This window comes from Otolemur garnettii, unplaced genomic scaffold (assembly GCF_000181295.1).
Source record: "Otolemur garnettii isolate 467f Iridium unplaced genomic scaffold, OtoGar3 scaffold00052, whole genome shotgun sequence".
Lineage (NCBI taxonomy): Eukaryota > Metazoa > Chordata > Mammalia > Primates > Galagidae > Otolemur > Otolemur garnettii.
Window position 1 is genome coordinate 6,108,005 of NW_003852447.1, and position 26,820 is coordinate 6,134,824.

Below are 26,820 nucleotides of genomic sequence, written 5' to 3' on the forward strand. Positions count from 1 at the left end.
TCACCTGGGGATCTTGTTGAACTGCAGGGAGTGAGGGAAGAGGCAGATCCAGTATTCTTAACAGTTCCCAGATGTTGCCTAAGTTCACAGACCACAATTCCGGTAGCAAAACTCCAAACATCAATACCCTAGTTGATGTTTTGCGGGGTTTTTAGTGGGGAAGATTCTATCACAGGTAGAGAAAAGTGAGTGATAGTATGTAAGTACTAAACCTGGCTCTAGTATGACATGCTTTTATATTAGTAATCATATTTAAATGGAAAACATTAATTCTTCTAAAGATTTCTTTGTTGAGAACAAATGTTACTAATTCTAACAAACAAATGTTATTAATTCTTCTAAAGATTTGTTTGTTTTGTTTGTTGATGACGTGGTTCATGGCTGTAATCCTAGCACTCTGGGAGGCCGAGATGGAAGGATCACTTGAGCTCAGGAGTTCAAGACCACTCTGAGTAACAGCGAGACCCTGTCTCTACTAAAAATCTAAAAATTTAACTGGGCTGGCAGCAAGTGCCTATAGTCCCAGCTGTTCAGAAGGCTGAGGAAGAAGGATTGCTTGAGCCTGGGAGTTTGAAGTTGTTGTGAGGCAGACTATTGCCACAGCACTCTTGCCTTGGTGATAGTGGGAGTCTGTTTCAAAAAAAAATTGTTTGTTGAAAAAGCAACTGAAGTCAAAGCAAAACAGTAATTTCCCAACATTTACATACTTTTTTTATTAGGAAATTAAAAAGATAGATATTTGCTTTGAAAAGCAATAAAATCTGTCATACATGCATGTCAATAAATGTCAATTCTGATCTTTAGGTAACAAAGACATAATCCTTCATTTTGGAAACACGTAATACAATCTTTATCTCACAACTGAGAAACATCTCTGAATAGCATTTGTCTGGCAGACAGGCCATGAGGATACTGTTTCTTTTATCTACAAAGGCAAGATAAAACCTGTAAAAAAAGCTTGTTTCTCAATAAACACTAGGTGGTGCTATAACACAAGTAAATGGTAAATGTACAGGAACTACCTTTCTTTGCCAGGATTCAAGTAATGATTTAATTAATCACTAAATATTGCCCACTTTTTTACAGATCAAGATCGAAGTGTCTTGAGTTTTTTTTTACAGATTACTGGACACATTTTTAAAGTTTTCTACTACTAAGAAACCCTAGGAATCTATGGGTAGTTTAATATGTAACAAAACCAATAGTTTTTTTAATGCATAAACATTTGTATGCATGCATTCTTGAATCCTTCTTCGATTTGTAGGGGGTAATAGTAGTAACAAAGTTTGTTATAAACTTGCATTTTAAAAAGGCTGTGAAGGCTCAGTGCCTGTAGCTCAGCAGCTAGGTGCCAGCCACATACACAGGAGCTGGTGGGTTCAAACCCAGCCCAGGCCTGCCACACAGCAATAACAACTACAACCAAAAAATAGCTGGGCATTCTGGCAGGCATCTGTAATTCCAGCAACTTTGGGAGGCTGAGGCAAGAGAATCACTTAAGCCCAAGAGTTTAAGGTTGCTGTGAGCTGTGATATCACAGCACTCTACTGAGGGTAACATAGTGAGACTCTCTCTCAAATAAATAAATAAATACACAGAGAAATCTTTCCCTTGGAAATTTTTTAAAAGCAACACAACACCCACTATTGCTTTTATAAGCCTGTTTCAAAGCAAGTGGATGAACGTTACCAGACAATGCCTAGAAATGATTTCCTGGCATAAGGTCTCATGGCAAGAGAGCAAAGTACTTCCCCAAAACAGCATTAGTTCTCACAGTAAACCCCATGAGTCAGGGAGGAGTGACAAGACAGGGAGGTGGATCAGCAAATTTTCTATTGGAATGCCTGGTTAATACCTCTTCTGATAGCATCGCAAAGAATTTAGGACAGTGTTTTTATACATTTCCCCTAGGCAGAGATTAGTCTCGACTAATTATTTATATATAATTCATATATTACTAAGAATCACTTAAAACAAATGTTCTAAAATAAATTATCTAAGATCAGCACCCTAGAAACAATAATGATGATGAAGGTAACGTAAGATTGTTAGAGCAAAAGGGTCAAGTCCAATTAAAAGGCAGAACCTCTGAGAACTAACAGGACTTTGGAGGTGGTTGAGTTGAAGGCTGGGCTGTGATAAGGAGGAAACTACATGAGGGTACAGAGTACCTGGAAGAGACAAGATGAAAGGTAGGTGGACAAAAACAAAGTCTTGTTTTGCCTTAACTCCCGGTAACACAGATGTATGAACTAGCAGAGAACCCTCCTAACACTTAGTCTAACATCCTGCAACACCCCACAACTTCATCATGCCTAAGCACTGAGATCTAAACTTGAACCAACAAGATACCTGCCCTCAAAGGGCTCCCACTCTAGTGTTCTGTGCTACACTGACAGATGTGAGCCAACTTCACTACATGAAAGAGCAAGACATTGTCTCACAAAGCTTCAGTGTGTTTATCTCCTATAGAAAGAAACAAAGGCATGCAGAGATGAAAGCCAAGTCCAACTCCTCAAAAGGGATATAGTAAGGAATATTTTAGTAATGAAACTGGCTCTTCTAAATATGTCATTTCATTTCTTCGTCAATGATGTAAGCAGTTAATATTAACAGAAGTACCTACTATATTCGAGGTACCAGGGTTTCTCTCAATAATTTTTAAGTAGAAAAAATCACAATGCTTTCTAGATTCTGAAGGCTATGGTCTGAGTTCTTATACTAGGACTGTGACAACTCCCTTTACCATTTCAGTTTATCAAACTCACCTGAATCCAACTCTTTGAAAGGGAGGTGACAGGGCAAAAATGAGAGTGAAGTGATAATATCTATAACACAACCAGGAAAAGAAATGACAATCACTGCTACGGAAGAAAGGGGTAGGGGATGAGCAAAGAAGACTTTTGGAAAAAGAAGAAAATAGAAACTGAAAGCAAATAAACCAGATAAATTAACATGTAATGAAGGCAAAAGGGAAGAAATTGAGGGGGGAGTCCTAAATGTAAGCTGAGAAAAAGATTAAGTGTCTTATTGAAAAGCAGGTCAGGTAGGCCCAGTGGCTCATGCCTGTTATTCTAGTGCCTCCAAAGGCTGAGGCACATTCCCACCTCTTATTTCCTGGGAACTGACAGATTAAAGCCTTGATCATGGCTGGGCATGGTAGTTCATACCCATAACCCTAGCACTCTGGGAAGCCAAGGCAGGTGGATTGCTTGAGCTCAGGAATTCAAGACCAGCCTGAGCAAGAACAAGACCCTATCTCTACTAAAAACAACCTGAGCAAGAACAAGACCCTGTCTCTACTAAAAACAGAAAAACTAGCCAGCCATTGTGGCATCTAAAGTCCCAGCTACTGAGGAGGCTAAGGCAGAAGGATTGCCTGAGCCCAAGAGTTTGAGGTTGCTTGAGCTAAGACCCAGAGCAACAGAGTTAGACTCTGTCTGGAAGGAAGGAAGGAAGGAAGGAAGGAAGGAAGGAAGGAAGGAAGGAAGGGTTACATTCAGTTTTCTTTTTTCTTTTGGCAAGACTAATTCATGAATAGCATCGTGCAATTTTGCTGAGTTGTATGATAGTCAATTTTTGTGATTTTCGTCAGCCAATGACAATCACTGCCAAATGTCCTTACATAGAGGTTTCTCCAGTCATTCTGGTTACCTAAGGTATATTCTCCAGGAGATTCCTCAGTAACTTATTCACAGGAACAATATACCTTGCTTCCAAGTTTGTCTGTGGCCTTTATATTTGACGTTCTATTTGACGGAGCCCTTAGCTCCCATTTTCCTAAACATGCTACTCCATTGTCTTCTGGGGAAAAAAAAATCAGCTGACAAAAATTCTGGTGACAATCTTAAAAATTCATTTCAGTAAAGTTATCATGAAGTAGAAAGGTTAATATGGTTCTATTCCACTGTTTTAGTTTTCTTTCTTGGGGACTACTAGTATGCTTCTTGACAATCTGCCCATATCTATCACTTTTTCTCAAATCTTTATCTCTTTATTTTTTTTTAACTTAAGTGTAGTTAACATACAACAGAATTCATCCTATGCAACATTTCCATCACCCCAAAAACTTCTCTCATGCCTATTTATTTAGAGACCTCACTTTGCAGCCCTTAGTAGAGTGCTGTTGCATCACAGCTCACAGCAACCTCAAACTCTAAGGCCTAAGCAATTCTCTTGCCTCAGCCTCCCAAGTAGCTGGGACTACAGGTGCCCACCACAGCACCCGGCTATTTTTAGAGATGAAGTCTTGCTCTGGCTCAGGCTGGTCTTGAACTCCTGAGCTCAGGCGATCCACCCACCTTGGCCTTCCAGAGTGCTGGGATTACAGGGCTGAGCCATGGCGCCAAGCATTCTCATGCCTCTTGTTACCCCTTTTACCCATGTATCCATATCTTCTTCTCTAGCAACCACTAATCTGTTTTCTGTCTCTGTATTTTGCCCTTTTTAGGATATCATTTAAATCAGTGGTTCTCAACCTTCCTAATGCCATGACACTTTAATACAGTTCCTCATGTTGTGGTGACCCATAACTATAAAATTATTTTCATTGCTACTTCATAACTGTAATTTTGCTACTGTTCTGAATCCTAATGTAAATATCTGATATACAAGATGTATTTTCATTGTCTTAGGCAACCCCTGTGAGAGGGTCGTTCGACCCCCAAAGGGGTTGTGACCCACCGGTTGGTTGAGAACCACTGATTTAAATGGAATCACACAGCATGTAGTCTTTCTTGATTATTTAATGTAGCACAATGTTTTTGAGATTTATTCACATAAATACATGTATAAGGAGTTCATTCTTTCGATTGCCAAGTAGTATTCCTTAAGGATTAAAATTTTCTTTATAGTTTACCAACTAATGGGTATTTGGGCTGTTTCTAGCTTGCAGCTGTCATGAATAAGTCTTTCTTCCTATCTGCATTCTGTTTTTCTTAAGGTATTATCCGTTGTGTTTATTTGACCTTTTGTTCCTTCCTTCTAGCATACTTTTCATTCCTGAAATTATTTTACCTTTTATTTCTAATTCTTTCCTGAGTTTTTTCACTTTTCTTTTAAAATCGTCCTTCTCTTCAATTATGTGTCTGAGTTTTTCTAATTCTGATTCAGGCTTTTATATCATATTTCTATAATTTTCTTAACTGCTTGTGGCTCAGTTGGAAATACTAGGTATCATTTTCATATGTTTTGCAGACATATCTTTCTGACATGCTCTCAATGTCTATAAAGATATTAATCTGGTCTTTATTCTTTAAAAAAATAACTTTATATGGTAATCAACCTTTCTGTTGCTCATTTTCTACATCACTATTCTGACTACTAATAATACTTTTAAGAGTATTTTCAATTACAAACAATATGAGAAAACTTCCTAAGAAAAGAATACATAAAACCAACACATAGAATTACACAGCTTCTGTGGAAATTAGGTAGCATCATTACTGTCCATGAACTTTATCAAGTCAGAATTTATCCTTAATTTACTGAAGAGGAAATTGATATTCTGAAATCTGAAATATTCTTTAATTTTATAGTGAGATAACATTACAACTATAAGCAACTAATTATCAGACCATATACAAAGATGTACAAAATTAGAACAAAGATCATTATTCTAACCTGAAGAATTGTCTTTTCTACACAGAATTTTCTCTGCTTTGGACTCCTTCATTATTTTTATGTTTTATTTTTTTGAGACAGAGTCTCACTTTGTTGCCCTCAGCAGAGTACCGTGGCCTCATAGCATGTCAGAAAGATATGTCTGCAAAACATATGAAAATGATACCTAGTATTTCCAGCTGAGCCACAAGCAATTAAGAAAATCATAGAAGTACGATATAAAAGCCTGAATCAGAATTAGAAAAACTCAGACACATACTTGAAGAGAAGAACGATTTTAAAAGAAAAGTGAAAAAGCTCAGGAAATTAGCTCCTAATCTCTTGTTTGGTTCAAGAGATCCTCTTGTCTCAGTCTCCCAAGTAGCTGGGACTACAGACACCCTCCACAATGTCCAGCTAGTTTTAGAGATGGAGTTTCATTCTTGCTAAGGCTGATCTCAAACTTCTGAGCTCAGACAATCCACCTGTCTCAGCCTCCCAGAGTCCTAGGATTACAAGTGTGAGCTGCCATGCCTGGCCCTTGATTCCTTTTTAAAAAGTGAAAGCAAATTTGAAATATTTCTGACTGCTAATTACAGCTCCCAGGTGGTAAAGGCCTTCCATTCTGAACAACTTAACTTTCTCTTACATACTTATATATATTTGTCAAGGCTCTTCATTCACTCTAACTTGCTACCAAGGAGGCAGATGGTATAAGATATGACTTTGGTCATTAGAAAATATCTGTAGCATATTATTTCTACTGGAATCCCTAAATGGCAAAGTAAATAATTGTGAATTCCTGAAATGATGACCAGGTCAGCTTTGCAAAGTTGGGGAAGGAGGTCTCAGAAAAATGAACAGAAGAGAAATCTTTAAATTTTCTATTTTGGGATGATCCAAATTATACAATTAAGGCTTGTGGATTCTGAACAGAGATGAAAATGCCAATGTAACAATTCAGAAATGTCATGTTTGTGACGTAGATGGAAAGCATGTGGTCCAGAGACCAGGCCTGTCTGTGCAGCTTCACCAGGCGCCTGAACTCTATCAGGATGTCAGTGCCAGCAGCACACAGGGAGGAATTTCCAATGTGGTCATCACAGAAGTATCTTTCTGTTTGGTTTCACTCTCATCTAGCAGTGTGTTGAAGTCCTAAAGTTGATCCTAGATTAACAAGAAGCTTGAGATTTTTCTGAGATCTGCCTGTCCCAGCACATTGCTGGGTTTGATGCCGGAGGGAATGTTCTCAGCATATTTGCTGTCAGTTATCCAAAGCAAAGTTCTAATTCTGAGTTACCTCCACTCCACACCAGGGCCATTTGATGAGTAAAGCAGATCAAGTAGGATTCAGACTCTTTGTGACCATAACTGCTAAAAATGTCCACTGCCTAAGAAGCTTTAGGCCCTTCCCCTCTTCCACTTGATCAAGACCTACCTCCTCCATAGTGGACTTCTTTAGGCCCTAGTCAGTAGATGGTAAGGCCCTATTCAGTAGATTAATTCACTAGTTGTCTGACCTTTTCTTTGCCAAGAAACTTCACTATAGTTAGTTTCCTCACTATATCCAATCCTTTCCCTAGGAATTCCCAGTCCCAATATCCACACTTTTTTTTTTTTTTCAATTTGGAATTTTATTTATTTATTTTGGCCAGGGCTGGGTTTGAACCCACCACCTCTGGCATATGGGGCCTGCATCCTACCCTTTTGAGCCACAGGCGCCACCCACCAATATCCACACTTTGAAAGATTGTGCCTGCTGAACAAACTGAATTTATTCAGAGATGATTGATTTATTTTTCTGGTTTTTTCTTTCCCATTTAATCAATGACAAATGTAACAGCTGCTCAGAGTTCTCTGACTAATATGACATAAGAGGTAATATTTGCCTCATAGACTTGATATAATTTCAGATACAGAGCAATTTTAAAAGTCAGCCTGTGAAGCTATATTTTGGATAAATGTATAATTTCCATCAGAAATTTTAAAGGTTCAAAAGTAGTTTGAAGATGTCATTTTTTTTGGATACCACAGGTAGAAGATCACTGATATTTTTCATATTAAATTATTGCTTCTAATGTATGTTATTGCCTCCTGTTGGGTAAAATATCTTTCTTTGATTAAATTGCATACAATTATTAGCACTAAAGAAGTAGCAAGTCCATAAAGAGTTATAGCTGAGGTCTATGGACAGATCCAATTCTGTTGATATTTCTACTTTTTTCACTTGGAAAGATTTGCCAAATTAAATGCAATGGTGCTAATGACATTCAAAGTACCATAGGGCTGTTCAGCATTAATCAAACCATAGTGAATGTTGCTTTTCATATAAGTAAGCACTGTGATGATATTTCAACCTACTGGATCCATTGGCATTGGGCCTGCTTTATTATTGTACCTGCTTTATAATCAAATATACTCATGTTTATCAAATCTTAACCATTTCTAAATTTTTGAAATGCATATATATATCTGCCGTGTACATAGGCTGCTTTACCACTAAAAAAGCAGAAACAAAAGGCAAAACTAAAAATAAAATATCTTCAGCTCTCAAAAAAAAATTCCCAGTAAAAGTTGCAACAAAATCCCTTGCTCTATCCCTTACTCTCTCCAAAGTAGCCACTCCAGAATGCCCTCTTCTGGTCAATCACCTTCCCCCACCCACTCCCCTTATCTAGACATATAGACAATTAGTCAGTAAATCAGGCATTTGTATAGGATTTATACTTCATGTACTTCTAAAGTAAGTTTGTGGTAGGTTGCAAGTGTTATATAATTTAAAAATAGGACAGAACTGATAAAATCAGATCAGAGTAGGTCTAAAGGAGATAAAGGGGACAGGGACTACAAGGTTTATTACATTCTCCCTACCCCACATCAACATGCTAAATGAAAATTTTGAGGTGAACCAATTTTACTTCAAAAAAGAAGGAAAAAGCAAGCATATTTATTTTCAGATTAATTTTCAAGGAAGAGTTTCTTGAGATTTTGAGTAAACCATGCTCAATGACAACAGGGCAACTATGCTGAGATAATATCCCAATGGATCATCTCACATCCACACTCTCACACTATTCAATTGTATCTTGTTCATGAAAATCAACCTGATTTTTAAATAAATAAAAGAAAGCAAACAATTTAACATAAAGACATTTATGTTGGGGAAAATAACCTTACTCATTGAAAATCTACAATTATATGCTTTTTAACTACATGTATAGCAAAGAGAAATCTGAAATAAGCAACTCTTTAAACAACTGAAAATATATTATCTGCATCTTTTTATCTCATGTAAAAATAAAATTTTCACTGTAATTTTTCTTTCTATTGATTCACTCCAGCAAATTTTTAGTTTTTACTTTGTGTTACCTCATTTGTTACTATTTTATAGATGAAAATATCAGCAAGTGTGAGCCCAAGTGTTGCCTTGGACACAAAGTCCTGTGGCACTGTGGTCAGGTACAGCCACATGAGAAGCCATGCTCTTCCCAGAAACCCTGCAGCCTTTGGTTCCTATGGAAGGACAAGCATTCACATTGGCTGTGTTCCAGCACACGAAGCAGTGGCAGGGTCTTGCCTTTCTAAATGTAAGAGCTCTGCTGATTCTTAGAAGATGATGCAAAGAAATAAGAGGACCGTCAACCTTAATTTCTCTAAGTTATGTATTGCTAGCAGCTATCAGACATTCAAAACCAAAAATGTCAGTGAAAATAGAGATTTTGAGGGAGGCCATGGGGGACAGACATTTAAGAAAAAAATTTAAGGCATGTTCAAATGCTTCTGGGAGGACTTGGCCATCTGGTCGGTTTTATAGGCTGAAATCTCCTGTGTAACTTGAGGTTGTCTGTACTCATGATTTCTTGTGTAAAGGCATAAAGTAAATTAAACTTCAGAGATGAGCTAAAGACAGAAACTCTTAGAATTTCTAAGGAATGCTGGATGCCATTCAGGAGAAACATATTTGACTTGTAATTTGGCTTAAAGAGTCAGTTTGAAAAATTCTATTACCATTACAGGAATTTCAAGTGGCTAATAAGAATTTGGCAGCCTGACTTCCAAATGGCCCAGTTAGCCTGCACAAACAGTGATTTCAAGAATAAATTTCTAGATAACTATTACCACATTTGCCGTGTATTATGTGCTCCTGTATATAATGTGCTCCCCCAAAAAGTTTTAGGCCAAAATTTCAAAAAAACTTTTGTTTTAATTTTTTAAAGGAGAGTGGAAGTGGCTAGAGGACTGGGGCACCTGACCTCTCCATCTATTCCCTCCTGGCCCATCCTCATCCCTACATCCTTTCATTTCTTATTCCCACCTATTCCATCAGGAGAAACATGGCCATGGCTGCTCTGCTGAGAACCCTGGTGGGTTTATTTCCCAGGAAGCTGGTGTGCGGGGCAGGGGCCAGGGCCAGAACCACTCTCACTTGCCCCCTGAGCTTGCTCCCAGCTTCTCCACAGTGGCCAGCTCCGTATCTCACGCCTCAGCTTCACTGAGCAGACATTTCCACCCTCCTTTTGCTAAGGTTCTAACACTAACCATCACATCACCACTGGCAGCATGCCCACTTCTAAGATGGCAGAGGCGGCAGTGTCTGGCACCATCAGCTGGACGTTCCTGCACCTGCAGTGTCTGCTGGTGAGGGGACAGCTGTGGAGGGGGCACAATTACTGTATTCCAGGCTATTATTTTGCATACAGATATCATTATTGCTTTCTAGAGTTACACTTTTAAGACATAAATATAAATAAAAGAATTTAAAACATGTATGTATATATAGAATTAGTACCACCCATGCATAATACACATCCTTATTTTTCCATCAAATATATGAGCAAGAAAGTGCACATTACAGACAGAAAAATACAGTAACCGTCAAACCAGATTACCACGTTGGCTTAACTTTTATCAGGAGCAGTAAAAATCCTGCCACCTCCTCACTGCAGCATCATTGCTGTGGGGTGTAGAGGAAAGGACACTGGGTAGAGAGTCAGAGGCTGGGGTCTGACTTAGATTCTGCTGCATTTCAGCAGAGTAAACCTGAGAATTCACTTAACTTCTCTGGGTGTCTGCTTCTGATTTCTACAATGAGGCGTGAAAGTAGTTGGATGATATCCCACTCCATTCTCACCCCATTCTAACATTAAAACAAAAAATATCCTACTTTTCTAAATGTCCTCATATGAAAAATCTTAATTTCCTATTAGCATGCTATGTTAGTAACAAATGATGTTTCTGAAGCTAAGAAACTCAGGGTTTCTTTCCCCTAAGTAAGTCTTTAATGGTCATGTTCTCACTACCACCATCACCATTTCTTATTTTGAGTATTAAACTAGATCACAGAGGATTCAGGGTCCCTAACTTCCAACCTTATAATTGACAGATGGTTTAATAGTATGAATATCATATGTGACAGAAGCACTTTCCTTTAGTTTTTTAAAATATTATTTTATTTGTATCACATATCTACCTAGTAAGGTAAGTGATAGGGACTATTATTCCTATTTTGAATAAAAAATTAAATGAGACTTGGAGAGATTAGTGACTCGCTGCGGTATCTATGAATGTACTCTCATAACCAATCAAGGAAATGTTTATTGATATAGTCCTGTGAGGGCAGTTTAGCAATATATACCAAGATGGAAAACATGCATAGCCTTTGATCAAGCAATTCCAATTTTAAAATATTTTAGACATGTACATAAAGATGAATGCTCAAATATAATAATCACAACACTTTTAATAATAGGGAAAAATAGAAGCAACCTATATGTCTATCAATAGGAAACCAGGAAAATGAATTAAAACACATCCAGGAAGGCAGAGCCTGTGCCTCAAAAAGGTAGGGCACTGGCCCCATATGCTGGAGGTGGCAGGTTCAAACCCAGCCCCAGTCAAAAAAAAGCCAAAACCACATCCAGGCAGTAGGATACTACACAGCATTTAAAATGACAGCACAAAACTATAATAAAATTTAGTACATTTAGTACATTTAGTACATTAGGGATCCAGTTAATAAAATGAAACTATGGCCATCACTTATTATACCTTTGAATTAGAGAAAAGGAAGGGAAGTAATATAGTAAAAACATCAATCAGCATTGTCTAATAGGATTATCTACAATTATAGAAATGGTTTTCTTTGCCATCCAGTACAGTTACCATTAAATACAATTAAAACATGGCTAATGTGGCTAAGGAACTGAAGTTTTCTCAGTTTTATTTAATTTATTTAAATTAAAAAGTCACATGTAACTTAGGGCTACCATATTTGGCAGTGCAGTAGACATAGCTGGGGTTTTTTTGTTTGTTTGTTTCGTTTTTTGAGACAGAGTCTCAAGCTATCATCCTGGGTAGAATGCCGTGGCATCACAGCTCACAGCAACCTCCAACTCCTGGGCTTAAGCAGTTCTCTTGCCTCAACCTCCCAAGTAGCTGGGTCTACAGGCATCCACCACAATGCCCAGCTATTTTTTGGTTGTAGTTGTCATTGTTTTGGCAGGCCTGGGTTAGATTCAAACCCACCAGCTCTGGTGTATGTGACTGTTGTATGTGGCTGGCACCTTAGCTGCTTGAGTTATAGGCATTGAGCCTAGACATAGTTATTTTATGTGTTACTGTATCATCAGAAAAAATATTAAATGTTTTATTTAAACATTAACAACAAAAAAATTAACCAACCTATACCTAAGAGACAACCCGTAGCTATAAAATACAGGATTAAATTAGTCAACAATAGCTTTACCTAAGGAGCTATGGTGTCTGCAACTTGAGGCCCCAGTGCATGTTTTATATGCATAGTTTCCATACCTTGGCACAACTGTGCTAATTTGGCAAGTTTCCTAGCTACTAGCAAATAAATAGCTTTATGCCAGGAAAGCTATATCTTTTGTGCTTGCTCTGCAGAACAGACCAAAAAAGAAAAAGTGATAAATGGAAGGAAGCAGAGAATGGAAGCTTGACATTGAAAGCAAGACCAGTTTTTTTTTAAGGATGATAAATTATTCAGCTCATTGAATTAATTTGTGGTAATTAGGAAGCTCGTGTTTTCTACTTATAAGTTTTGATTATATCAAAATGTACTGAAACAGCAAGTATCGTATTTTCTCATAAACCAGCCAGTATAAAATTTCATCTTAGAGAATCATGCAAACTAGCTAATGCTAATTAGACTTTTAGACCTGCACAAAGTGAGAGGGATATATTCACAGGTATTTCCAAACTCCAATCTATTTGCAAATAAAAAGCAAGAGAGACAACCAATTTTTCCACTGCCTGTGAATGGGTTTCAAGGGTATCCTGAAATAATATGCAAAATATAATGGCCATATGTGTACAATGTCTTGACAAAATGACTTGTAGTTTTCATCACATTCTCAAAGAAATTACTATTCTAAGAAAGGTTAACACAGACTTTAGGATTAGAAAGACCTAGTTTTCAATCCTAACTCTACCACTTTCTAGCTAATCAGTTTCAGGCAAATGAGTTAAGCTCTCCATGCTTCCAGGTACCTTGCCTGAGGGTCAGGTATTATTATAAAGAATAACTGGAATAATACACACATTTTGAGAAAAACAAAGCACAAAGGCTAGTTAGCTGGTTAATATTATTACTAGAGGTGTAAAGGACTTGAGGCACTTTAAGAGGAAGAAAGAGTCCTCGCCCAGTTACAGAAAGAGGACATTAGGGATCCAGGCCACAAATTTAGCAGAATTTATACAATGTGTGACAATTAAGTTCATGAACTTGCCCTAGAAAAAGTGCTACATACCTCATTGCTGAAGATCACTATGGTCACCTTTGAAGTACTCCCCTTGGGAATCTATGTACTGATGCCAATGCCTAGTCCACCCTTCAAAGCAATTTTGGGACTTTTTCTGGAATGGCCATCAGAGTTGTCATCTTATTACCCTTAAGGTCCTAAATATCATCAAAATGTCTTCCTGTTAGTCTTTCCTTTATCTTTGGATAAAGAAAAATGTCACTGGAGGCCAAACAAGGTGAGTAGAAAGGACATTCTAATACAATTATTTCTTTAATGACTAAAAGTCAGGCACAGACAGTGCCCTGTGAGCTGGTGCCTTGTCATGATGCAAGAGCCTCACCTTTCTCATGCCAAGGTTTTCAATTAAGATTTTCCTATTTCTCTATGGATGTTTACTTGGTCTGCTATGCTTCTCACAGTCAGACAATGATTCTGACACAATCCAATGGATTTTTGTAATGTTTTTGTCAGTTTTGCTCGTTACTGGCCACCCTGACCTCTCTTCATCAGTGATGCTTTCTTTGCCCTCAGAAAAAAGTTTAATCCGTTTGTATACTGCTGTTTTCTTCATGGCATTATCCCCATAAACTTGGACTAATCTGTCCCTGACTTCACTTCCATCCAAGTTTAACAAGAAATGTAATGTTTGTTCATTGCTCTAATTTAAGGTCCAACATTCTCACAACAAAATACAAAAACACTCAACAACAATAATAAATGCCACTCAGCAAGACACCACCAAACGTGGGCATGAACACAACTGTGCAACATTGATATACCAAGGTTATGAAACCTTACTGAGTTGTTTGTGCAGTGCTGCCAATGTAAACACGTGGTGAGAAGCTCACAAACTTAACTGTCTTAACCTCATAGTTTGCTGAGAGTATGCCTGGTTATCTTCATAAAATATTAGGGCTAGAAGGTGCCCTGTAGTTCTCTTACTTTACAAATGAGGAAGCTGAGACCCAGAAAAAGGAGACACTGTCACATCATAAAATTAGTATCAAAACTTGGATACTAGACTTTGGTTCAAGTCCAGGCAATTCAGAACAAAAAAAGCTGCCACAAGGTACTGTGATCCAACTACAAACAAAAATCACTCAGCTTCATCTGATTTATAGACATTTTTCCTTCCTTGAAAGAGGACCTGACATCATTAATCAAGATGTCAGTGCATTTTATTTCTAGTCCTTCCCACTTTCTCTCCTTGCTATAGAATAAGCAGTGGGTCTGGTAGATGTATGATTGATGTAAATGTCTTAAGTGTACCTGTTTTAACCTCTGAAACCAAGGCTCCCACTGTAGGAGCGGTTAGAGGAAATGTCAGGAGTGAGCACATTCTCTCACTTGGATGGAGATGGGTATAAGTGAGTATTAAGCTGCCAACTAGTCCAAGATGGAGTTAGGTTCATGCTCCTACTTCCTCTCAAACACAATATGTTACACAATGAAAATTCTTAAGAATTGGACTCATGAAGGACTTTTATAGGGCTTTAAGTTTTAACTAGGCCCAAACTTTGGGTTATATTAATTGGAGTCTGTTGTCTTGGAAGAAACTTATGGCTACTCAACATTTCATTCTTATTAAGGAAAATGTCAAATTTTCTTAGTTAATTCTGGCAAAATTCTGCTTTTTTGGCCAAGCCCTAACCTCAAACTTCTATGAAAAGTTACACTAATTTTGAAATGCTTATGAGCACATATTCTTATTTCTCCGAAATATCCTTGAGATGTAATGGTTTCCCTGGCTTACTAATGTCACTTAGAGCAAACAGAAAACTTTAAATAGCATGTAATGATCTAGTCAATTAGTTAACCACAATAGTATTTGCAATTTTATACAAAGAAGTGGAAGAACCTGCCTTTAAAAAGGTGTTAAACTCACTTGAGGAAGCTAGAAAACAACATATGAAAAAAAGCAAATATAAGTCCCAGTTATCAAACACTGATGGTAAATTATGAATCAAGAGACTAGATGCTCTTAAAGCAGTGTGTCTGAGCATATGTGAAAGCTTTCCAATAAAAATTAGAGTGTGTGGTAGTTACTAGATTATTAGTTTGAAGTCAGATGTGGACGAGAATAGTTGTAAGTGTAGAATTCAGCTTCTGCTGTCTAGTTGGGGTCATAATACAAGGAAAGAGAGGTTCATGCTTGTAATCCTAGGAAGGTCAAGCTCAAAAATTTGAGACCAGCCTAAGCAAGAGCAAGACCCCATCTCTGCTAAAAAATAGAAAAACTAGCCAGGTATTATGGCAGGCACCCCTGTAGTCTCAGCTATTCAGGAGGCTGAGGCAAGAGGATCCCTTGATCCCTAGAGTTTGAAGTTGCTATGAGCTCTGATGTTACAGCACTCTATCCAGAGTTACAGAGTGAGATTCTGTATCAAAAAATAAAATAAAATAAGGAAAGAGAAACAATCATCTTAAATAGCTTTAGTTTGAAATAAGATTTTGGGACTATCTTTGGCTAATAAATCTATAAAAATATCAATAAAAGACCACAAACAAATAAAAGAGTTAAGTCGGATTTAATAAAACTTATCAAATTTTAATAAATTTGATAAACTATTTGCTTTTAAAAATAAAAGCAGAAACCATAAAATTCTATTAAATAAATGCATAGTCTTTATAAAGTCTTAACGCTTTAAAGCTTTAATAAATTAGTTCTGGAAACCTGCAGTGCATTTATGCAATTACATTTTAAAAGATGTATTCCATTTTAAGATAACCATATTAAACAGCTATGAAATATTTATTCTTACATTTATGTTCCTGTGGCAAAATGAAAAATATATATATAGTTGCTGATAGATCTGTAGGAAATGCTAAGCCCAACAATTCTGAAAACCCAAACAACAAGACAGATGTCTATCTGCCAGCTCGGAGAAAATTCATCATTTTCTAATGATATATTTTTACATACCTGCAACTTAATTTATGGAAAATTTTAAAATACATATTATTTAAAAACATTGACACCTCAGGTTTATAACTTACAAGAAGAGATGTATCATCTTCTGTATTAATCTATACAGTTTAGATTCTTTTTGATTTATATAGATAATTACTCATTGTAAAAGACATAATTCAACAGAGATATAGACTTAAAGGAAAACTACCAGAAATAACACATTTATACAGAATCTAGCAAATCAAGTCCATATAGGTGTTTAACAAGTAGTTTCCGCCATGATAAAGAGGCAACTGTGTACCCACTTATACAAATCCTACATTTGTCTATACAAAATATAAACAGAAAAAAGTCAAATAAGCTAAAATATCTCATCATCTTTGAATATCTTCTTGCAGTAACATTTTTTAATAACCTCAATTTTTTAAACTAACATGTTTTACTTCTAAATATTCATTGACACACTATTTTTGAAATTGCAAACAGAACTTTTGTGGTGAGAATTTCTCCCACAGCTCATACCCCTAAAGTGCAAAATGTCCAGAATGCCCTGTCCTAGGACAAACAAAATGAAAATAGGCACACCCTCAGATTTACAGTGTAGGTATGGGAACTAACTCTCCCTAAGGAAGAGCCGCCAACTGTCCACAAGTCTATTCATTTTCCTTCTATTTGTATTTTAAAAATGTAAGAGAATAACCCAGGCTAATACATTTAAAGTATATAGGCAAGTATCTGGCATATGCTTAATTCCCTTCCTTCCCTTTGCTTGTACTGACTTTATTAGGTCATTTGAAAACCTGAAGAGGTTTAAACAAACCATATAGAAGACTTCACTCCTTAAAAAATTAACTTTAAATGGCTTGTGTGGTTGGGAGGAAAAGGAGCATGAATGGGAAAAGCAAGATGTATCCAAAAACACTCTGTTCAAAAAGAAAAATATCCCCTTCCATGGTTGTCAGCTTTGGCTATGCAGTGAAATCACCTGGGCAGTTCATGCCCAAGTCCAAACCCAGATTCTGAGGTAGCTGGTCTGGAACATGGCCTGAGCAACAGGGTTGTTTAAAGCTTTCTAAGAGATTCCACTGTGCAGCCAAAGGTGAGAGCCATGGTCTCTACACATGCCATACCTGGAAATAAATTAATTTGTTAATGTTTCTCGTTAAGGATGTTCGTGTCTTGTTCTACCCATTTACATGTTAGGATATTAATAATTCATACACTGGTACCATTTCACTTTAATTGTATCACATGCTTCCCTTCTTTTGAGTTGTAAAATTTTAAAGAGGGAAGAGTGGTCAAGGTAGCAGAAAACAACAAAAGGAGGAAATAAGTTCTCATCTTATTCAGGGTAGCTGTGACACCCTACTCAGAGGGACCCCAGGACTTCATTTACATCCCCACTTCAAACTACTCATGTTCCTACTGGTGATGAATTAAAATGCACTCAGGTTGGATCTTCTTCTTCATTAAAACATAAATAAGCTCCCCCACCCTTGCATCCATTCATCTTGTCTAGTACAAGAAAACTGGAACTATGTATGAACTTTTAAATTTTTTTACAAGATGAGGTCTTGCTGTATTGGCCAGGCTAGAGTATAGCACCTATTCAAAAGTATGATCCCACTAGCCGGGAGTTCTGACCTGCTGTGTTTCCAACCTGGGCCAGTTCACCTCTCCTTAAGCAACTTGGTGTTGGCCTTTCTCAGAGGTCACCATGTTGATGCTGAATTTAGTGTGACCCCCCATCCACATAGTGTGTTACAAGCCAGACTTCCTGGGCTTAAGTAATTCTCCCACCTCAGGTTCCCCAGTAGCTGGGACTACAGACACCTGGCCAGAACAGGGGATATCTAGTACTTAATAACCACTTAAATTTCTCACAGCTATAGAGGGGTGTGAGGCCAAGCGCAAAAGTAAAAAGAATATTAGACTTGAAGTTCAAAAAGCATGTGACTTCTAAGTTGATCAATCACTTACCAACCTTTTGAGACTCAATTTCCTCATCTCTAACATTGGATTGTTGTCAGGATTAAATAAGATGTTAAAAGTAAAACACCTGGTATATATTAGGCACTCTATGAATGCCACTGAACTGAAAACTCTCTAGGCAAAGAAAGGGCTAACTTATATTCTACCTCTAGTGATTGCCCCTCCAAACATCTAATCCCCTAAAACCGCAAAAACAGATGGCTATTGTTCAGTGATAGCTCACAGTATTTTATTAAACAAACATTCTTAAGTAACAATACCTAATAACAATTTCTCTAATCAAAGTAATACCAGTTTCTTCAGATTTTCCTCACTGGACTCATTTTCAAATCCTTTTATATTTATTACTTTTCATAGTTTCTTTCAAATTATGAAGTCTGTGATAATCTTCATTTTCCATGCTACTTTTGCTAATTAAAAGGGATGAAATGGGGTTGGGTAAGTTCTACCCAACTACTACTTTGCACAGGTATATGGCATACTTCTTGGGTGAAAAACACAACTACAAATTGGACCTTAACCTTAAAAGCAACTATGTCACCTGATCATATATACCCTCATATTAACCTGAAATTTTAAAAAATAAGTATTTATTTAGCACTTAGCCTGTTTTCCAACATTGAATTGGGTGGAGGGTAGGAATAATTACTCAATAACTAATTGGGACAGATTTTTCCACATAATTGAGTCTTCTAAATATCTAAAATTAGCCTTTCAAAAATCAAACATCCTTCTTTTCAACTGTTTTTATTAGTCAACAATGCCAAATATTTTTACACAATCTAGGAACCATTACAGGAAAAACTGCCACTATTAAGCTCCATTATGGAACCATACTCCTAAGACATTTGATTACTAGTAACCAGTTTCCCTAAAAAGACACATCGTCAGGTGGTTGGGCTGCTACAACAAAACCCTTGAACTGGGTAATTTATAAACAATAGAAATTTCTTTCTCATAACTCTTGAGCTGCAAAGTCCAGGCTCAAGACACCAATAGATTTGTTGTCTGGGGTAGCTCACTCTCTACTTCCAAGGTGACACTTCATGCTGGCCTTAGCTCCCTTACACCTTTTCTATGTGGCCATTAATCTCATTTACGAGAGTACAGCCCTTATGACTTAATCATTTCATAAAGGCCCCACCCCTTAACATTACCACATTGGTGATTAAGTTTCAACATATGAATTTTGGGAGGACACACTGAGACCATAAACACATCAGCCATAAAAAAGAAAAAAAGATTATAGCCACAAATCTGAGTCTTAAGAAAATAAAAAGTTTTAACATCCTCATACCCACCAACAGATAGCTAAATCAACTCCATCTTCCAGTTTCCTGAGATTTGACATATGCCTTTGGGGTTCCCACTTTAACAAGCATTTTGTGTAAGTTCTAATCCCATATGAAAACAAAAAAACAAAATGTATAAAATAACAACAGATTCATTTACTTACATGGTATGTTCCAAAGTTAAAGTGCATCTCAAAGATACTAGGGAAAGTTGAGAATGGTCTAAACAATAACTTTCTGCTCTGGCCTTGACTCAGAGAAAGACATAAATTTTACATGACCAAACATATATATATGTATATAATTAAAACCAACATAGCACTTACCTGAGCTTTATATAATTCTATTCTACTTCATTGTTTTAGCTCTTTAATTCACTAAATCGATTTTACAACCCACTAAATGGTTTGTAAACTTCTCCAAAATGACTTCTTAAAAATTAATGGTCTAAAGGGCAAAAAGGAAAATACTCTTCCCAGAAAAGAAAGATATTTTGCTTTCAATCTTAAACCGATATTTATTTAATTTAAAATGTATTGGAAACCATTCAAAGATTGTATAATTTGAATGCTTAAGGCTTTAATAAATGATCAAACTAACATTAGAATCTGAATTCTCTAAATCCCACCCCCAACTACTGATGTCAGAAGTTTAGTTCCACTCAGAGTTCCCTTTATGAAGAATTTCTGAGAATTCAAGGGTGTGCTTTACATATGGCCAAGAATCAGCCTTGACTGTTGCTCACTGCCACAGCCATCAGACCCTGGACTGTTACACCCATAGCTGTCATCTTGGTGCCACTGTGGAGATCTCAGACAGAGCTCACTAGTTATGCTCTAGCAATGGGAAAAAGAGAACACACTTTCCCTCTGCACCTGCCAAACAAGAGGAAAGCCAACCTCAGCCAATCAGGAGGTCCTCTAAGTCATAACCATAGCCCTTTCCCCTCCCCAATTACCCACACTTCCCTGGTACCTCCTCAGGACCGGTTTCAGGACTAGCAACATACTGTACCATAACACACCACTCCCCTTCCTCTCCTTACACTGAGGCAGACTCTGCCCCATGGTGACCATGAGCCTAGAAGCCCAATTATCTCTGGATTTCCATGTGCTGAATCCCAGATATAGAAAGGATTCTACGATTTTTTTTAAGTAGGCCCTCAAGAACCCATGTAAGTTATTGGATGTCTGCATTAATTCCAAATGTCAGGTACATTTCAGTCTGGGTACAGTCGAGTCAGAACATCTTGCAAACAGTGTCTCCGTTGAATGCTCTAACTTTGAGAAGCAGGCCTAAATCAAAGACACAGGCACAAATCCCACATGGAAGTGATTTAGAGTAGACTCTATCTAAAATGGGTTTTTAAAAGGCCAATTCCAGATAAGTCACCTCAAGATTTCTGTTTATTATACAGCCACATCATTTAGCCTATTTTAGCTAGTCTAACCTCTCTTTCCTGCTACCATGTTTTCAAGAATAAAAATAATATTCTCCTCGAGAAGACTGTTAATCAGGAAGCGGAGATGTCTACTTTGCCTACTTAGCACCCAAATACATCCACCCAGAAGTCAGGTCTCAGTTAAAGTCAAAACCTTTTAAGACTCTTGGTCTGATTTTCCTTGCACAGCACAGCTTTTGAATCCAAAGAGGGAGGGGGAGAATTTCTAAAAATGGTTCAGTTGGTTCTTCATACTTGTTACTAAAGAATATCTGGAAGCTAAGAAGCAAAATATGTAGGTTGCATTTTCAGTTGAAAAATAATGGGGAAAAGTACTCGGTATAATATAATCCATTGCTTCCATTTTATAATTGTTGTTTTTATTCACTCTTAAGAACAATCACTCTACCATGGGGACTTTGTAATAGTGGACTGTAGTTCATTCTAGAGGTAACAGTAAAATTTCCCCTAATAACTTGGCAATAAGGGAGATAAGAGAAGTCTCTGAGAAATAAACTTTAAGATCAACACGATAATCAAAGATAAATACAGTCACTTTTAAAGAAAATGAGTGACTCTGGGTCTAGAAGACCTGAGAGAACACTTATTAACCAAAATTAGGACCAAAAGAGTCATCCATAAAGGGGGAGGGGGATTTTAAGGCACAGCCATCTACAAAAAGAATAGACTCCAAGGCAGACTCCCCAGGCACAATCTCCAAGATTTATGAGCCACTCACAGATTCTTCCTAATGGGACAGCAATGTCCCAAATATACTTAGGCCTTGAGCATCCACTACCTTTGTCCTAATTCAGTCCTCACTGAGCAGTCATCCTTATGTGACTTGCTGTGTGCAAGCCTGCCTACAGGGAGAGCAAGCACTGACCAAACAGATTTGGACTCACCTACACAACCATAGATGTGAACTGAGACCCCCCCACATGCCTGGCCCTGTCCTTGGAAACAGAGATAAAGCAGAGAATTAGACATTTGAAGTCCTTGGGGAAAATACAGACAAGCAAAAAAAAAAAAAAAAAGAATCATTTCAGCTGGTGTTAAGAACCATCAAAAAAATAATAAAGCTGAGTAATGGACTAGATACTGACTGAGTGGTGGGTGTTTTAAGAATAAGGATCAGGAACTGCTTGTTTGAGGATGTGACATTTAACATAAGATCAGAGACACAGCCTACCCTGAGCATATTCCAAAGTCATATTTCAACTAAGTTTTTAAAAACGTTATACATAGATGATGGTAGGGAAGACTCAGAGTACACAACGTAAAAGGGAGTGTGAGACCTGTGGACAAGTTAGGTAAAGGGTAGCTTCTATTTTTGTGCATGTCCTTCACTACCATGTATAGCCCACCCCTCTCCCAGGCTTGCACCTCCAGATGTTAGAACATGCCTGTGCCTCTGGCTGACAGCTTGGTGAGGATTCAGAATCTGCCATATAACAACAGAGGAAGAGAGTTTCTAGACAGAGGGAACAGGAAGAGCTGTGACAAGAACTAGCCTAACATTTCTTTGGAACTTCTGATGCACCTAGAACGTTATGAACAGGAATACAGTAACTGGAAGAGTACAGTCACAGGAAAAGATTTGAGTTTTGGCTCAGAGCCTATAGCTTAGCTGCTAGGGCGCCAGCCATATACACGGGAGCTGGTGGATTCAAACCCAGCCTGGGCCTGCCAAACAACAATGACAACTACAACCAAATAATAGCCGGGCATTATGGCAGGCGCCAGTAGTCCCAGCTACTTGGGAAGCTGAGGCAAGAGAATCACTTAAGCCCAAGAGTTTGAAGTTGCTATGAGCTGTGATGCCACAGCACTCTATTAAGGGTGACATAGTGAAACTATACCTCAAAAAAAAAAAAAGAGGTTTGAATTTTTTTGTTAAGTCCAATAGAGAGCAAGGGAGTGGTATGACTAATTTACATTTTAGAAAGATCCCATTGGCTATGGCATGGAGAATAAACTGTAAGGGTTGTAAAAGTAGTATAAAAGCGGAGCAAGATTAGTGGGGAAGTCCTAAAAGTAGCCCAAACAAACTGTAACATGGTTTGATGAGGTTAGCAGGCAAAAGTAGTGTTGGGGAGAAGTCAATGACTTCAGAGCACATTTTGGAGATCGAGTCCCAGGATCTGTAGGCAAACATGTGGGGTGGAGAGTCATGTTTTGACTTGGCAGAGGTGGTGCTTTTATTGAAATGGGGGAGCCTGGGGGAGGATTAAGAGCTCTTAGAAGGGTTTGAAATACCCAGAAAAGATTCAAGTGAAGATATAGGTTGGGTAGCTGAGGTTCCTAGAAGACACTAGGATGTACATTTGAGAATTATAGATGGTCTTTAAAGCAATGGGCATTGTTATCCCTGTGATGGTTATTCTTCACTGTAAATGAATAAATTGTGTAGCTTATCAAGGTAGTGGGAGCCAACCTGAGATGTCTCATAGCAGATGGCTGGCTTTTGAGGGGCACAGAGGCCTATATTGTTCCATATAGGATCAATGTGGAAATCTGAAAAAGTGATATGTATTTAAAATATTCTCAAAAATGCGTGAAAGTGTTCATTTGGTTGAATAAAGAAGTATTAAATAAATAAAGGGGAAAGCTGACAAAGCAGATTAAGAGACAAAATAAAATTCTTACTTAGACTGTTTTAGAGGCCAATGCTATGACCAGAGCTCCTTCACTTTGAATTCTATGTGGAAGTACTGTATTTTTACAGGATATTTGGAATATTATAGAGAATGTTGGTTAAGTAACTTGATCAAACTAGCACCAAAAAAGTCATAATAGAAATCCTAGAATTAAATGAATGCAGGATAATTTCAATTACTCTCTTTAACAGTCACTGACTGAATAACTGTTATGTGAGTACTCTGTTGACTTCATGTCCTCCGGGGGCTCCTTTCTCAGCATGGGAGTCAGACCATGCTAAGGGATGGAAAGGGATGGAACTGATGGAGGCAGGTGTGTGATACCTTTGACCAAGGTAAGAAGGTGATGTTACTAAAAGCTTGGCACTTGTCCTTGAGGCTATATCAGAACAAGGACAAGTGGATGAGGAAACGGAAAGAGGAGTTTATTAATTTTCCAGCAAAAGAGAAGAATGGCAGATTGCCATCTTAAAGCACTATTGTCCTGCCTCTGAGCAGAAATCCAGAGTTTTTAAAGGGGAGATTTTCAGCTTCAGGCTATTGTTGTTCAAGGATAGTTGATGGTTATGATTCATCCCATCTTTGGCTAAGATAATCTCATGTGACTACCTCTGGACAACTCCCTTGAGCCATCTCTTGTGGTACAAAGAACACAGGACACTCCCCTGCCCCTCCCAACCACTGCTCTGAGGAAAGGATGCAGGTTTTAACTTCCAGAGTAGGTTAGGTTTTATAGAGACAGAAACCATTTTTACCCTTTTTTTCAGGCCATTCCCCCTGATACAGTGACAGGTAGTTCCAATGACAAAAAGACAAATCACTCTACAGGAGATTTCTCAAATGCTAAATATAACCCTATGTTAATTGTATAAAATTTTGCATTCCTATTTGAAACTAAAATTTAAATTTTTACTTCCAAATTATTGATGTTATTAAATGAAGTCAACTGAACCATTAACGTTTTTAAGAATGCTTAATGGCAATTTTTTTTTTTCGTTAAGATGTTTCCATTTTGCTCCCATTCTCCCTTATCATTTATCACCTTTTCTCCTTTTCTGTGTAAATCTGAAAGATCCTAGAGAGCAATAGTTGACTTTCCTTACAAACTCAACCTGGTACCTACTCATGGGAGTCACATGTAAGTGTAGCATTGGAGAGGCCGGAGAAGAGGAGGGGGCAATGTGGAGCCTCCTACTGTCTATTTTACTCTCAACCCCAAAGAACTAGAGAACAGCACTTCTGATTAAATGGACCACATTTCGGGGACTGAGTCACATAACTCCCTGCTGCCATAGCAGGAAGCTGGCTGGAGTTTAATTCTGTTGGAGCTAATTCCCAGCCATCTCTCTGTTATACTTTTGTATTTTTCTTCCCAAGAACCTATTGAAAGGAAACACCAGGCCTGCTCAGGCTGGGTGAAGTTCAGCCACCTTTGAGGTTCTGGCTCTTTTCCTTTCTCCCCTCACTCATTTGACCACTCAATGGATCCTGAGCCAATGAGCCAGGCTGAGAAGGCTGAGCCAGGTCTGCTCCAGGATTTAAGGCATAAACGCTTTCTTTTAACTATCTTTTCCTCTCATACTTATGGCTGCTGCCTGCAAGCCATTTAAGAGTTAAGATCTAAGAGACTATTTGGCCTTTCGTTTCATGTCATTGAGGATGAATCAGCTTAGGTGATGGATTTTTTCCTTAGGATCCCATCTAATAGACTAGAAATTTAGATGGGGGTTGTGACCAGTGCCCCGATTGATTATAAACACGCCTCTGGTTGTTGACCACTGTATTCCCCACAAATAGCTAGGAGAGAGATGTGGCTGTGGCAGGGTAAGAATCATGGTATTTTGAGGTCCCTAGACCAAAAACTATTCTCTACTAGCATTCTCTACTAGCACCTCCATTTCATTACTGCCAACAGTCAGGCTTTTTACGGGCTCTAAAAGCCATAGACATTTTTTAAATGTCTGCACTTTTGATGAGTTGTAATAAAATCACCACCTTTGTTCCACAGGATGCATTGTACCTAGATGAAAGGACTCATTCTAAAAGGAGAACATTGCCCTTTCCCGCCACACCAGAATCTATTGTTTGCTACAAAGGCATCATCAGCTTCAACAGAAGATAATAATCACATACACATACTCACAATCACAGCTCAGTTTGATATTTTACCTATAAGATCTTTTACCAAACCTTTTGTAATAGTTTAAAAAAATACTTTCATTCTTTAAAACTGATTTCTCTGATGTTGTACAAAAATGCCTCTCTCTTTCCCCACTTCACTGTACTATCCCCAAAGGTCAGTTTTATTTTAGATAATCAGCGCATGAAATAAAATCAGGAAAGAATTCATTTTGTCCACATTTCCCTACAAGGATAATGGTTTCAAACTTGTTACTCTATTTTTCTTTCCGGACATTTCCTCAGTGGGAATTACAGTACTCAGGCCGTAGGTGCCATAGTCTTTTGAAAAACTTTGGTCCTGAGAGGACTGGAGACCTGCCTTACCTTTAGTTGAACTAGATGTACATCCACGTGCTTGCTGTCCGAGTCCTGCTGGACTGAGTAGGTTAGGTCCCGGACCCTTTCTGAGGTCATCCGGAGCCAGGTCTCAATTTCAGGTAAGTGGAGGACAATCTTCCAGTCAGCCCCTGTGTGCAGTGGAGGTGGCTTTTCGTACTGTTGGTCAGAGTCTGTGTCCTTCATTACCTCTTCCCCCTCACCCTGCTCCACAGTAGGTGTCACGTTGATGGCCATGGGTGAAGCATCAGTAGCCATGGGATCCAGATCCTGTGATCTCAGGGGGGAAAGTGTCACACTCATGGTTAACATGAAGAAGTCTAAACCTTACTTCTTTCCAAAACAGCTGAAAGGCAAGAGGAAAGAAGAAAGCAAGAGTCAGTCAAGATTGCCAAATAAAGAAATGATACTTCACAGAAGAAACAGGATTTCTAAATTAAGCCGGATTTCTAAATTAAGAAACCATAGCTCATAACAAAAACAGAAAGAGGTATTTTGATTTTCTACATATTAGCCTTGAGAGCCAGCATAGAATAGGATCACAAACCCCAGTGGCATTGCCTACCCTAATATCCATTCTTCTCTCATTCTTTAGTAGCAAATTCCTGGTTTTTACCTGTATGTATTCCTGTCCAGAATT

At 38.0% G+C, this 26,820-nt stretch overlaps 1 protein-coding gene across 1 annotated transcript in view; it reads right to left on the bottom strand.

Moving 5' to 3' along the window:
* AKAP6 (A-kinase anchoring protein 6) overlaps positions 1 to 26,569 on the bottom strand; it is a 356,374-nt gene extending 329,805 nt beyond the window's left edge. Inside the window, exon 1 of the mRNA XM_023514406.1 lies at positions 26,169 to 26,569. Within this exon, the coding sequence (XP_023370174.1) occupies positions 26,169 to 26,492 (324 nt within the window). The 5' untranslated portion in view covers positions 26,493 to 26,569. The remainder of the gene's footprint in view (positions 1 to 26,168) is intronic.
* Between the last annotated feature and the right edge of the window lie 251 nt (positions 26,570 to 26,820).